Source organism: Gavia stellata, chromosome 4, assembly GCF_030936135.1.
Source record: "Gavia stellata isolate bGavSte3 chromosome 4, bGavSte3.hap2, whole genome shotgun sequence".
Lineage (NCBI taxonomy): Eukaryota > Metazoa > Chordata > Aves > Gaviiformes > Gaviidae > Gavia > Gavia stellata.
Genome location: NC_082597.1, coordinates 67,870,167 through 67,885,304, shown reverse-complemented (window position 1 = coordinate 67,885,304; position 15,138 = coordinate 67,870,167). Strand labels below are relative to the sequence as shown.

Sequence of the window (15,138 nt, the reverse complement as noted above, 5' to 3'; positions counted from 1 at the left end):
CCTCTCATACATGCACAAGAGTGTGCCAAAGAACACCCTTCAGGTTTGTAAAACACCGGGGCGTGCCCCACTACTGAATGAAAAAACGGGCAGGATGGAGGATCCCTATCAAAGTGATGTTCCCAGATAACAGCAAATCAGACTAAGCTAATGAAACCTTGCTACCATCAAGCCCTGTACCACAAACAAGAGGGATGGGGGAACGCAAATGCACTTCTTATTACTGTAAATGAAAGTCTCAGCCCAGAGTCCATTAAGTCACACCTATCAGTCATGCAAGAGTTCTCCTTGAGTGAGGCAGGAAAAATCTGACAGAGCAAGACTTTGAGACTGTCTGCATGACTTGGTGATTGCATGTACTGCTGTGATTGCGTTAGGGGAGGAGGGGATGAGGCAGCAGCCCCCTGTATGGCTCTGTATTTAATAGGAGAAGAGGGAGAGGGAAAATATAGCTGTGGGAAGAAGGAACTGTTTCTTGCTAGGCAGTGGTTTTTGGAAAAGGTACTCTGTCAACTTATTCACATGCACAGATGTGATAATTACTTTCCGCTTCCCTAGCTCACATGCAGTGCCTACCTCTGTGGGAGGCTTTTCCTTTTGCTCCCACGAGAGGAATATTTTTGGTGTCTTCCATGTGCTTGCCGAGCTTTCTCCCATTAAACCAGACTGAAACAGCAGAGACTATACACTCTTAACAGACCTTCTCTCGCTACTCCCTCCCCTCATCATTCTGTGCAACTCATAACTGGTTCATTGTGGCAAGAAACAAAACACACTCCAGCATGCATGTGTGGTTTCTTGCACTTTTTTACTCTGACACATTTACACCACTTTTTTACTCCGACACATTTTCTTGTTGGACTAGCTGCTTTTGTAAATCTTGTTGGACTTGCATGCAATACACATTCACAGCCCTACCAACCTGAAATCACATGTCTCAATTCCTCCTCAAATTCAATATTCAATTTTATCTCTAGCCTCCACTGCTCATTCTTTCTAGTGTACATAAGTGACACCAATCATGAATGGCTGTTAAGTATTTTTGGTCAAGTTATAGATCTTTAATTGGCCAAAACTCTTCCTGATATCAAGCTGTCCAGGGAGTGAATCAGATTTCAGGACTTAGAGCAATGTTATTTATGCCATAGAAGTGACCTCCTAACATTTAACACTTCTTGTCCTGTTTGTCTCCTTCTTTCAAGGCACTGTAGCCTACTTGACAGATCAGAGCCCTGGGACACAGGTTTTACTCTCAGCTTTGACTAGCTGGGTGAACTCAAGCAAAACATTTTCCATGTCTTCATTCCCTTCTGTAAAATGAGGACTACCTTTGTAAGCACTGAAGGGTCTACTGATAAAGAGTAATGCAGAACATACATCATCATCATCATCATTATTATTATTATTACTTTTTTTTGCATGTATTTCTATCATTCATCCTGCAGCAAGATCTTGCCGTGGTTAGAGGTGTACTAGAGGAAAAGCTTACATACTTGCTACTTGCTGCACTTCTAGATATCGGTACGGACATACACTAACAGTATTCCACTTGTAAATAACTACATTATTTCCCATAGCACTTTAAAAAAGTAACATTACCGTGTGTATGTGCTCGTCTCTGAAATGCAGCTGTTTCTGGTGTTAGATATGAGAGCTGGCCATAGCAGCCTGCAATGAAGCCTCGTAAAAAACTGCAGCAGAAGAATGGCCCTGATTCCTTATACTTTATAAGTCATATTATCATTTGTGCTTGAGGCAGTGGGATGTGAATTGCTCAGTAAGGATTTGCTGGCATCTCAAACCCATGTCACACAAAAGAAGATAAGTTCACAAGAGGAAGACAATGAATGACGGGGCCTGTTCTCAATTAAGCAAAACAGTGAGAGGAACATGATGACAAATTTACACCAGCATGTGAACAGGGATAACTCCTTTGCTCCCTGTGTGTGTATATCCTGTGAAGGGACACAGGTGGCCAAGGTCCCCCACATCTAATCTGAAAAAAGAGGTGCTAATGTCAGGCAGAGACATCCTGAAAAGGATGCTATCTGCAGACATACTCCACTGTCCTCTCCTAGCACTCTTGGCTACTTCTTGGAGATCTCCTAGACACTGCCTGACCAGGTTAAACTGCATTGCTTTATGAGATCTGATAAACCTCCCATCCCACAGTAATGAGAACTAGTCAGATACACTCTGGGCATACGGTAGTAGGCTCCTTCCTTAGCTCAGAAGTTGCCTACTGGTGACGTGGCTTCAACTAGTCAGTATCTGTTAAGAATAATGTTCAGTGTGTGCTGTTTATTATTAATTTCTCCTGTGTAAGAAGCTTCATAAAAATAGAACATAAACCCCTGTCATTCCTTCCCTCCCCCCAGCTACACTGAAGCATCATTACAGTCGCATGCGTAAATGAACCAGGCATTCAAAAACTTGACAGCCTCTGCAGAATAAGGTTATGGGGCTCCTGGCCCTCCTGCATTCTACAGTTTCCACTGGGCCCTTTCCCCTTCCCCTTGTAACTTCTCCCCAGTGCTGTCCACTCTTCCACCAGCTTGTATCTCCCTGCACAGACAACCTCAGCAGAACCCAGAAGTACAGTATATCTTATGACTGCTGCAGAGGCTTTGGAGAGCACACAGATGTGCACACTGTTGGGATGTAGTCCTGAGGCAATGCTCCAGCCATGCTTTCAGGCTTGGGATTTGAAGAGCAGGTTAATATAGGCTTAAAACCAGCCTGAAGGTTGCCCTTAGCAGAGATTAGACACACACTGTAGATACCTCTCATCCCCTTCTACCCCTGTCACCAGAATTTCCTTTCTTCTGCCTACCTCTAAAATAACTTGCTGAAAGCAGATGGAGTTTGGCAGAAGTCTGATCCCTCCCTTAAAACTGAGTAGATTCTTTCTTCCACCTTTGTGAGGCTTAATACCTTTAAATGTCTGAGACTGAAACTCTTTGCCAAAGCTTTTCATCCATCAAGGATACAATCTGGTATTCCCTATCTGCTTGACTGGTAAATGAGGCTATAAAGGTGGTATGATAGTTCCAGTCGGAGCACGTCTAGTGAAGTCAATATTTATGTATTCAGCTTGACAAAGATGAGAAACGCACTCCTTTCTTGGCAGAAACAAGGGACCAGTAGCGGATGTTGCTGCAGCTAACACGGAGATCAGTGTTTTCCCAAATGAGTAATAAAGAATTCTTGGGGGAAACATTACAGCAGTTGGCTGTGCCATCCCAAATGATTGCCATGGCAAGTAGCACAGAATCTAATAGGCTAATTGCTAACTCAAACTGACTAGTTCCAGTGGTGGGACAGAAGCCAGTTCAAGAAGATCCGTAACATCAGAAATTATATATGAGTGTTACCTCACGTCTATTTAAATTTGAAGCCACTTAGTTAAATGACTTCAGCCACTCAGATTTACAGCTAAGTGGTAACAGAATCTGGCTCTTAGACTTACCTAGCTTGTAAAATCATGCAAATTACTGTGCAGTCTATCTACATCAGGAGTTTGACTGGATATAGATTTATTGGCACAAAACGTTACAGAAGAGAACTGCTTGAAGAGACATCTTTGGCACGAGAACCAGGGAATGCTCAAAGAAAAGGGAGAAGATTCCTCAGATTCTTTGCTAGTTCAGATGAAGGTTAGTGGTCCAGTGTGCATGGATATCAGCATGGGCCCTCAGGACAAATCCAGATACTCAGTTACTATGGTGAAGGGGGCCATGTGAGTACCTAGGCAGACACAGGCAATTTACTGGTGTCCTACTGGGAATGGATTCACAAATTAAAAACCAGCAAATGAAAGACAAGGACATTTGTGAGTATTCTGAACTGACTGCAGAGCTGAAACTTTTCCTGGAACAGCCCAACAGAGGCAGAAACAGTATTCCTCACAGAGGGGCAAAAGCAAGGAAAGACAGGTCTGAGCTTGGTTCCATAACTGAAGTAGAAAGGTAATCTTTAAAAATCAACATCACAGGGACAAACAGATTGACAGCAGAATTGACAGAATTTTAATAGAAAGATCAGATTTTGAACAAACATCCAAAGTACAGCAAAACCAGAAGAAAATCCCAAGCCTCCTTAAGATCTACATCAATTTCAGTGTCAGTTTTCTAGGACTCTTGAGAATGTCATAGATGCTTTAGTGTGTTTCTGCAAATATAAATTAACCTCTCTAGTAGTAACTGTCTCAGCAGCAGCCCATGTCCATGCAAATGTTGGCAGGTGGATTAAGATGTTCCACCAACTTCATATGAAAAGCCAGGAGGAGCAACAGACTCCACTTGCCAATGGTAAACCTCCACCTAGGCACCTCCTGAATTCCTGCAATAATTTCCCAATTCTTTATAACTATAATATTCCAAGACTTTTAAGAGGCTATTACACACAGAACACCAGCTCCAATAAAGGGTCACAGATTTGAAGTGGACTGTTCAGTCATTTTGATGTACTGGTGAGCTAAATCAAACAATTATCTAGGACTTAATCTTTATTGCCTGGGTTCCTAAGCAAAATATGTTTTCTGTGACCATATAATCTTTTCCTTTTTCCTTCTATGCATGTGTGTCTCTCCTTCTCTGTTGGGTGTGTGTGTCTATATTGGATCCTACTTTGTAACTACAGATCCCACCTTGAGTTTCAACCAAGTTTGAGTGAGTAACAGTGATTTCAGAGATACTAACCTCTTATGAGTTCTATGAAAATAGCTGGCAGGGTGTAACAGAGAGAACTTTGTAGGTTCTCCACTGAGGCAAAGGCTGCTGAGTGAACTGAAGCCATTACTCCACAAAAGAAGTTTCCATGTTGGAGAGAGATGATATAAAAGTCTCAACACCAGGAGAAGCTTAAATCAGAACTCACATCTTGTTAGGCATCAGAAAATGTAACCGTGATACAAACCTTCTGGAAGCCAAGCTTCATTAGCTCTGCAGCTCACAGACCCCCTTGTTTTCAGCACTAAGAGGGCAGGAAGGGTAAGGTTTGCCATTTTTAATTTCTTATTCAAAATCACTGCAATTTCACCAGAATGTCCCCTCATAGATGTGACTAATCATGGAAAATATTGATCCCCTTCTATCCCCCTCAGAAAGTGCAACTTCAGAGCACATGAAAATAACAGCTGATCAATGAGCATAATCTTAGCAAAAGCAATAAAAGTAATACCCGTGTGAGAAGCAAACTGAGGGTGCATGCACAGGGTAGAGAAAAGAAAGAACATTATCAAACAGAGCAAATATATCTTTATAACCCTGCAGCAACAAAACTCCTACCACCTTATAATAAAATACCATAAGAAAACATTACAAACCTATTATATGAAGAATTAGAATGTTGCTTAATGGTTTTCTCATTGTTCCCTGTTATTTCAGTGATTAGTTGCTATCCATTGCTGTTGTCAACACTCATTTACACTAGTGGATGTATGTGTATTTGTTTGTGAGGACATACACAAAATCTGGTACAGATCCTCAGGTGATATAAATTATCATGGCTGTATTGACGTCAGTTAAGATACACTGATTTCCTCCAGCAGACAATCAGACAATTTGCTTTACTGTATGTAAAAAGCACAGAAACTGGGTGCTGTTTCAACTTTGCTCTTAGACACTTACTGTAGACAAATGCTCATGCAAATACATTCTCTCTTCTATGTGCAAATATACATATTGCCTTGCAGTACACATTGCAAGTAATGACAGGAGCTTTATGCTGCATCCTATGCTGAAATTTATAAAAAGGATTGTTCTTGATCTATCTGCCCACTCTTATCTGTAACAATAGATCTCCAACTGCTTTGCTACAAATCTTAAAATACACAGAGATGAAAGGGACTGTCCAGCATCACAAGTCTGTTAAAAATACATTTAGGAGGAATTAAAATTTGATCTTAAGACTGTTAGTCCAATGCTTTAACTAAGAGTTCTTAAACAGAGCCGTTGGGCAGAACAAATCCAATAGTCAAGACTCTCATTTTCTCACTTAGGGTTTAGCTAAATGAATTTACAAACTCCAGAATAGATGAATACAAGAATATTACTAGTTTGTTTCAAGATACACCTCTTTGAGGGAAAAAAAAGTATATATAAAGTTTAAAAAAAAAGTATGAAAAAGAAAGGGAAAATCGTCACGTCAGGCTCTATCTTCATAAATTACTCTTTTCTTTTTTCCTTATTTGCTCTTATGTGGTTCCATGGAATGTGGACCAAGTAACAATCACAGGCTATAGATAATTTTATAACAAATGAAATATTTTCCATCTGTTAAACAGAGGAATATTTCTGGCTTTCTATAATGTTTTCCTAAGGGAGAAACAACAAAAGGTTTCATAACCGAGAATGGAAGAAGAGAAGTAAACCACTGCTGAACTAGGAAAGAAAGGAGAAAACAAGATTAAGGTAGAGAGATAGTAGCTCTTTTTTACTGTTTCTACTTGGATTCCAAGGCAGAAGGGAAAAAAAGAAAACTGGGAAATTTCTACAATCTAATACATCTGTTTGTCTAGAGGTATTTTTGCTTGCAGAAGTGTACTTCATTTTATCACGTGAACACTTTTTTTGAATGAGTAGGTAGACGCCATAATTAATAGAAGACCAGACTTCCAGCTGACAGGCTCTGGTCTGGCACCATCTAAGGACTAGAAGAGCACCCCGAGGCTAGATTTGTCTGACTTACTCTGACTGAAAGTGCAAATAATTTCAAGTACAGTGTAGATGGGAATGTGTACAGTCTATGGCTGACATAAGTAGCCACTTGCTGCCCGCATAAACTGTATGAACCATGCCTAAATTGTATATTCCTGTGTACACATCATTTTATGAAGGACATGGAAGTATCAGTCACTTGTTGCAATCTCAGAACAACAGGTGTCCTTCCACACTGTATGTGCTGCAAAGAATGGGACAGCCAGCCCAAGAGTCTGGCACTGAGTCCCTGGCAGGAATTCTCAAGGGCATTGTTAATACCTATTCATGTGGGATATTTTTCCATTTATACCTCTTCCAAACAGCCATGTGTGAATTCTTTTGAATGCTAACAGTGTTGCCATGTGAGCCCATTGCTCCTAAAATCCTCTCATAGAGCCTTACCTTGTATCTGTCTGGGAAGTGACACCAAATGGGCCAATACAAAGCGTATGGAAGAAAGATACCTTTGCCAGAGAAGAGCAGCCTGGCTGCAACAGAACACCTTCTCAGAAAAACAAAATAATGCTTTTGCATCCCTCCTCATTTAAGCATTAAATGCATTCACCTATTTTGCTGTTGCTTTCAGTCCTTGGCTTCTCTTGTTAAAAGATTAGTATGAGTCTTTGTTACTCCAGGTACTGCTCTAACTGGGCTCAGGACACAGGTACACAGGTAGTATCTGTCCAAAGCACCGCTAGGCAGTATCTCACACATATTCCTTCCTTGTTATTACTTCCTGATGCTCCCATCCCCCAGTGAGATTTCCCACAACAGTATTTTCAGCCTTGACATTGTGTTGCTCTGTCCGGGACACTATACAGCATCATATTGAGGTGCTATCCCTGTGGGTGGAATTACTCACGCCATCTTTACTCAGCAATTTTATTCCTAGAACTACATCCCGAACCCTTCCTAAGCTGAGACCTTTTCCTTCTCTCACTTCATCTGTTATTTCTTAAATACTGTTGTGAATCATTAATTCCATATTCCTCTGCCTGGGATTTTACAGGCCCTGATGTAGATACGACACAGGTGTGTTCATGTCATAAAGTATGTCTTAGGCTGATTACAATGTGAATGGAACGAGTATGGTTATATCTTTAAATGGGATGTAGTCACAGAGAGTCTACTTTCTTTTTTCCTCTCATTATACCCTTTATTTCAAAATCATGTAAGCAGGGTTTTAGCACCTGTGTAGCTATGCCAATGCAGACCTCTGTCATTTTAAACCAGCTTAGAGAACTCTACTCCAAATAACTTTTGATGCTGAAAGGGTACATTGCTAGCAGGGATTTGCAGAACCCAGGACAGCACCAATGCAACTATTTCTGGTGTGTGAAAGCTCAAGGGAGTTAAACCCTGAAATAGGCTGGGAGAAATCTGAAAGAATGAAAGCAGAGGGCAAATGTAGCATTCCTTGCGTGCCCAAAGTGAAAGGAATGGGTGTCTGGGGTACACAAGCCATTCAAGAGTTGTTCTGGTTGTCTTCTTTTTTTTTCTTTTTTTTTTTTCTTGTGCTGGTGCAATGCGCAAATATAGCAAAATATGTTAATAGTAAACCATAATATTTACAGTTATTGTTAGTATCCATTGAAATCAGTTGGATTTTGTCTAATGCCTTTACCCTGGAGATAATCCATAGAATAGAACATTAATGCATAGTTAAAAAGAAAAATTATGGAAAACAGCACCTCTGCATATGCAATATCTTCATTTTAAAGTTACATAATTGAGCTTTTGAAATTAAACAAAAATATAGCAAACAGCCTCAGACCACAACAGCAACTAAGTGACTCTAACATTGTCTTTTAAAACTTGCCTCTTTACTAAGATAAAAAATACTCTCCTAAACCAACACAAAATAAAATAAAATAAAAAAATAGTTTTCAGCCCAATGCAAATCCAGATGAGCTTTAAGACCTCTGGGAAAATGTGATTTTAGAAAATTTCTTTCAAGAGTTGTAAGAGTTTGTTTTGCATGAGGAGATACCTTGTAGAGCAAACACAGGCTAATAATTTAAAGGCATTACTTAGATTATTTATATCATGCTAGACAAATACTATTTCTATGCCTTGTTTTCACTGTTGGTGACACAGTTAAAAGAAGACTTTAATACCACTTTAATGCAAATTATTTGTAAATAGCACCCATGTCTTTTCATGGAAGGAACTATAACAGATTATTAGCTATTATTCTAATTGTATTTATCAAAGTGAATTTTCCAGCTAATGGGCTCAAAATCTGAAGTCCTTCCATAGGCAGAGCTCCTACTGAGAGTTTCACTGATAAAAAACAGCAAGATTTGGGCCATTTAGACTTAATCTGCTAAATTCAGCCCTGTGGCATTTCCCTGATACTCAGTGAAGGGTACTGGGGATTGGCAAAGAAGGTAGTATTCTGATAAAGAAGGGAAGGAGAATTTATACTCACAGGATTTGATGATACTTTGGGATGGTCCCTTAAGACAAGAGGCTGCCTAGTAAGAGTGATCTAAGCTATGCTAATTTGGCAACCTGTATTTTTGAAGCAAAACATTCCATGACGAATGACCTTATTTTTTTGTTTTTAAAGCTGTGAAGCACTTATGCAATAGACTCCTAAGGTAGAAAGAGACAGATGCCGCAGAATAATAATCAGCCTAATTCTTGCTGAGAATCTCTGCAAAAATTTTTCTCCTTACCTCTCCTTTCATAGGTAAGCTCAGTGCTACCTTTCTCACACAACGACACACAGCAACAATTAGTGGGCTTCTGCATAACTCAGGAATTCTTCCCTTTCTAGAGACAGGCTTAGTTTTGTTCCCTTTTAAAAAGTAGGCTCTTTTTTTCCAAAAAAAAAAGGGCTTTAAAAAAAGAAAACTTAGCCGTTTAAAAAAGCGAATGGTGAAAATAAGACTGAACTTTTCTTTAAAACAATAGAGACGCTTCAGTTGTTTTTTCTTCCGAGCCCCTTACAGAAGACTGCCCCAGTTGACATGAATAGTCACATGTGTCCAAAAGCTCAGGTCTTCATTTCTAGCCAGGGCTTGAGGTGAGCTGGGCTGCAAAAAAAACCTCAATCCTGACTCAAAATGAGCAAAATCCCTGAGCTGTGTTTGAGGTGAGAAGGGCCAGCACAAGTACACTTAAGCATGCTGCCAGAACCTCCTGTTTTGTGAGACACAGAGGAAATTCCATTACTGGGCAGTGACAGCCAGGCACTGCCTGGGTGCTGCTTTAACTCTTGCTTACAGCCACTGCATCCTGACATGCTAAAATATAATTTCTGTTCTGTTTAGAGTGGCCATTTTCTGTAGTGAACAGTCAGTTCCTATGCTCTTGTCTAAGAGAAAAAAAACATAGATAACATTTCATTTCAGGGTTTATAATAGAGGGCAAAACATGTTCAGGTGTGGGGATGAAGGAAGAGAGTGCAGATACCTAGTCTGTGTAGGTATTAAAGTATGTGTCCCCCGCTGTCACACAAAAGCAAAAATACAACTCTCAGGCTGGCCAGCTGGATCATAAGGGATATTGGGCATGCTGTCAATAGGTGGTGAAAGATTCCCCCCCTCCATCCAAGTTGCCTTTAAGTTAGATTTTGCAGTCTCTTTTATTTCCTTCTAACAGTCAGAGATGAGAGAGGATGAAACCCAGTATACACAATCAATGGGGAAAAAAAAAGAACCTGCAGGAGTGAGAAATGTAGACTGATTTGCATCTCTCATATTTCCTTTGCTATACAAAGATTTTTATTTGCCTAAGCTACAGAAGGAAACAGAAGCAGTCTATTTTAATCTTCCTGAGTGAAGAACGCTGCAGAGATTGCTCTGTTATCCCCAGCAGCAGCCCTGACTTTCCACAAAAAGGCTCCATCCATCCACCTATGTATCTGAAATATAAAGATTATCATACGATATACCAGTGATCAGCTGTGTTCTTAATGCACTTCTCTTTGTCCATTTTGATATAAAGAAAAAAAATCTATAATACTTCCCCCAATCAAATCCCACTGCAAAAAAGCTCAGATAAGAAGGAGGTATTTAGACTTATGCATAGAAATTGATTCTTCAATCTGTGTAATGACGTATAGAAACTCTGTTCAGAAGAAAGGAAAGCCCTTGCCGATCCAGTGTTTCTAACAGAGCCTTCACTGCAGGGATTCACTATTGAAAAAACAATGAGGTTGATTATGCATTTTTATATGGGTTTCTCACTGTTTTGACTTCAGTGACTTAAAACTATGCTATTCTGGATTTACACCAGTCAGCATGAGTTCAGGATCTGGCCCTATGTCTTTTTAAAACTCCATCTATTGCATGGTGAATAAGGGCCAGGTCCTGCAAATGCTTACTACCTGTATTAATACTCTGAGTAGCCCACTCACTTCCTTTAACTTGTCATTGCAAAATTGAGTCTTACAGTGCAGTATTTTAGAAGTATGGATCTGTCTTTTAGGATTCAAGCGTGCCTTGACCGTACATATTCCTTTAATAGTATTTTTTTCAATAGCAATTTCTCCACTGGTTTTCATAGGATCACATGATAGATGCTTAGCTGTTATGAAGTGGTGTAACTCTACTTACACCATCTGAAAATCCAGCTCCATGTTGTAGCTATGCTTGTGTATTCAAAACAAACATGACAGAGAAGGGGCCCTTTTATTTAAAGTGTCAAAAGAGACAAGGAAGACGTTTTAGGCTATACAGTGTGCTGCATACTTCATTTGTTTTGACAGTACTATAACCAAAACAATAGACTTCATTCTAGGAAAGAAATTCCGATCTAGTTTTACTACTTATATTAGCTTCTTTCTTACATAAAAGAAGCCACATCAGAAACTATGCTCCTTCTCTTCCTAACTTCACTAACTCTGGCTTTCAACCAGAAAGCATTCCCCTGCTTTTGAAGTCCCTAAACAAAGGACAATACAATACTGAGTACAGTTGTAATTACCAGCTGGTGAAGTGATGGCATATACTGGATACGTGATCCCAGAAAATGTGACTCTTCAATAGTAGCCTCTTCCACCACCTATAGTGCTGGAAAGCTCATCCTTGTTTACTATTCATGCATGCACATAGACCATTATCAGCATTCAGTACTAGTAGTCACGCTTTCTTCACTGAAGAGGAAAGACTAGCAAAAAATACTTTGTCCTTTTGAAGAGCTGGATCACTGTCAGGTGCCACTCACCAAAAAAAAAAAAAAAAAAGAAAAAAAAAGACAGCCCACACACAAGTGCAATAAGCATCCTAAATGTCAAACATATGTATAGCATCTATGAACATATATACATCATGTGCAATATAATGCATATCCTAGACCCCTTACAACAGTGAGGGCAGGAAAATCCCAGCTCGTTCCAGGGATGATGGGGTTTTTTGACAGACACTCGTGACTTAAGGCAAACAGAAGCTGCCACAATGCCGCTATCCTTTGCAAAGCTTCTCCCTGCCTGCGCTAAACCGCACTCATCTTTGATCAAAGACTGACTTATTTATGACAGACAATGAGGGCACAACGCTGTGTGTGAGAACCGTGGGTGAGCAGCCCGAGCGGGTTCAAACGAGCCACAGACACTTGCACGTAAAAATAAAAACAGTGAGCCAGGAGGCAAATGCCTCTTGGAAGCAGCATCCTGGCTCCTCTTTGCACTCTGCCTGCTCTCCCCGAGAGTGCATGGAGGGAGGGATTCCCCACCCACCCACACACTGCCTCTCTCTGTGCAGTGCTGCAGGGGGTATAACCCAGTTCCCTCTTGGATCTGGGCCCGGAAAGAGCCCGTTACGCTTCTGTTCCCCCACCGCCAGCCCTGCCCGCCCCCCTTCCCCCTTCCCACTTACTCCGGTCTCCTGCTCAGGACGCCTTTGCCGATGGCCTGGGGGGTCTTGTGCTGGAGCAGAGCGGCGCAGCACCCCTTCTCCCTGCCGTCCTTCTCCGCCGGGTGCTGGTGGGGCTGGAGAGGGGGGTGCTGGTGGCCGGGAGCCCGGCCGCTGCCGCCGGGGCCCGCCGGTGCCTGCTTGCCCGCCGCCGGCGGCGGCGGCTGCGGCGGCTGCTGCGCCGGGAGCTGTTGGTGGTGCTGGAGCGGGTCGGGCTGGCCCGGCGGCGGCGGGGGCTGCTGGGGCGGGGGGCCCTGGGGCGGCGCGGGGGCCGCCGGCGGCTCGGCGGGGGCCGGCTGCTGCCCGCGGAGGTTGCGGTTCTCGGTGCTCAGCTCGTCCAGCCGCCGCTCCAGCTCGTCGATGCGCTGGCGCTGGGTGTGGATGAGGCTCTGCTGGTTCTGCACGATGGCGGTGAGCTCCTTCAGGTAGAGGACGGCGCGCACCGGATTCTCCAGCAGGCTCTCCATGCCCCGGCTGCCGGCCCGGGCCCCCCTGCCCGGCCGCCAGCGCTCCGGCGAGAGCGGCGCGAGCTGCGGGGAGGCGCCTCACCGCCCCACGCGCATACATACGCGCGAGCGCGCGCGCGCGCGCCCGGGCGCACACACCCGCGCGACCAGCGGCCGCTCACTCACGCGCTGGGCGCGCGCGCGCTCTCGCGCGAGGGGAGGCGAGGCGGCTCGAGCGCCTGCCCCTGCCCCCGCGCGCCACGCACGGCGAGGCCGGGGGAAGGGGAGCGGGGCGGGATCCGCCGCAGAGACCCCGCCCCCCCCACCCCCCCCTGCGCCGGGCCGCGCAGGCGCGGGAGGGGGCGGGGGGCAGAGGGGCGGGGGTCTCGTCCCGCCGCCGGGGCCGGGCCGGTGTTTCTGAGGGGAAGGCTGGTGCGGCGGTCCCCCGCGGCCGTCCCCGACCCTCAGGGAGGCGTCGGGCGCCGCTCCGGCCACGTCCGGGTGGTGCCGCCTCGCTCCGCTGCGGAGCGGCCGGTGCTGAGGGGAGCCCGCGGCGGCGGCGGGCAGCGCCTGCGGGGCCCGGCCGTGCCCCTCTGCGGAACCCTCCGCAGCCTCTCCAGTACCCGTTTTTCTCTCCTCCCTGAATGGCACTTCTAGGTCTTGCTATTCTTTTTTTTTTTTTTCCCCAGAGTGACTTGACTTAGTGATTTTTTTTTTTTTTCAGAGTGACTTGAAAAATTGCGGCTGGTTTTGGCTGCCCTGTTGATAACGGTCCTATTTTTTGCTCTGCCTTGTTAGCATGCAAAAGGCAGGGCTAAATCTGAACCCGAGGGAAGGAGTTACTGAGGAAAATGGATGTTAGAGGAATCTGCTGCTTCCCAACAAGTTTGTCACTCCTTTGTGTCTTTGGTGTTCTTTCGGTTCTTAGGAAGAAAACTAGGACTTCTTGTGGAGATTTGCTCTGCGGGTGTGGGGGCTGTGGATGTAATACCAGAGAAGTGACAGGCAGGGCCTTTGCTATTAGGCACCGTGCAGGTTTTGTTCATTTCGCAAGAAATACCTTCCCTTGCACTTCCTCATCCACAGCCTTATGAGTTCGCAAACTCACAACCTTGGGTCTGAGAAACTATCTGTGTGCTTTCTATTATATTCATCAATAAGTAACCTGGCTAAGGGTAACAAACTTACTTTCAGGAACTCCTCTGTAGATCCATGAACAATTTTGATGGTTTCAGTAAAGGGTAAAAAAAAGTGGCATCCTTTCCATTCACTGTGACCGCTCCAGATCCAGGAGGTGTAATGAGCAGTCAGACCTGGTTTTAGGCAAACATGTCAGTAGATTCAACTGAGCGTACAAAAGGTGCAAGACTGCAGAACAAGAAACAACTGTTTTTAAGTAGGTGATTTTGAGTATAGAACTACTCTCATTTTGCCTTTTCAGATCAGCAAAACCTGCACAATAGCAAGGATTTCCTGGAGTGAGGAACCAAGCAATGTAAAGAAGAATCTCTGTTTCAGATGAGCTGAAAGGTGTATTTCCAGTCTTTTCAGTTCACAGATAGCCCTGGGAACGTAAACTGATGGAAACAGGATCACCAGGATTATAAGATGTTCACAGGCTCCTCCTAAAAAAGAACTGCTATTCACAGTTCTCTTGCAAGCACTTAGAGATGGCTTTGGGAATCGTGAAACTGCTGTATGTCCCCTGTGTGTTGGGGGAGGACCCTGGAGTGAACTCTGAGGAGTAAGAGCATTCAAATCCCACACACTTATGATTTTGTTAGAAAGTTTTAGGGGAAACCTTCCTCCATCTCATTGCCTAGTTTGTCATTAATGTCTCGTGACGGGGGATTGACTGGGCAGGAACTGGCATTATTTAGCAAGGGGAGAGATGGTTATAGGGGAATGTGGAAAAAGGCACACACAGAACGACAGGAGAGGTGAAAACACCTAAGCTGTATTCGGGGAAGAGTGGAAGTGATCGTTTGGGAAATTGCGCTGGTATGCTGTCTCCTTTCAGAGACACCACTGAGCAGCATCATTTCAGTCTCGCCTCACAGCAACAGAGTCCAGGGACACCAATGGAAATAACGTGCTTTTGGCATTAATACATTCTGGGAGACAACCAGG

General features: G+C 43.7%; 1 protein-coding gene across 1 annotated transcript in view; it reads right to left on the bottom strand.

The window, feature by feature from the left end:
• The window catches only part of IQSEC3 (IQ motif and Sec7 domain ArfGEF 3), a 100,824-nt gene extending 87,795 nt beyond the window's left edge, over positions 1-13,029 (bottom strand). The window contains exon 1 of the mRNA XM_059816845.1: positions 12,527-13,029. Within this exon, the coding sequence (XP_059672828.1) occupies positions 12,527-13,029 (503 nt within the window). The remainder of the gene's footprint in view (positions 1-12,526) is intronic.
• Positions 13,030-15,138: the final 2,109 nt, after the last annotated feature.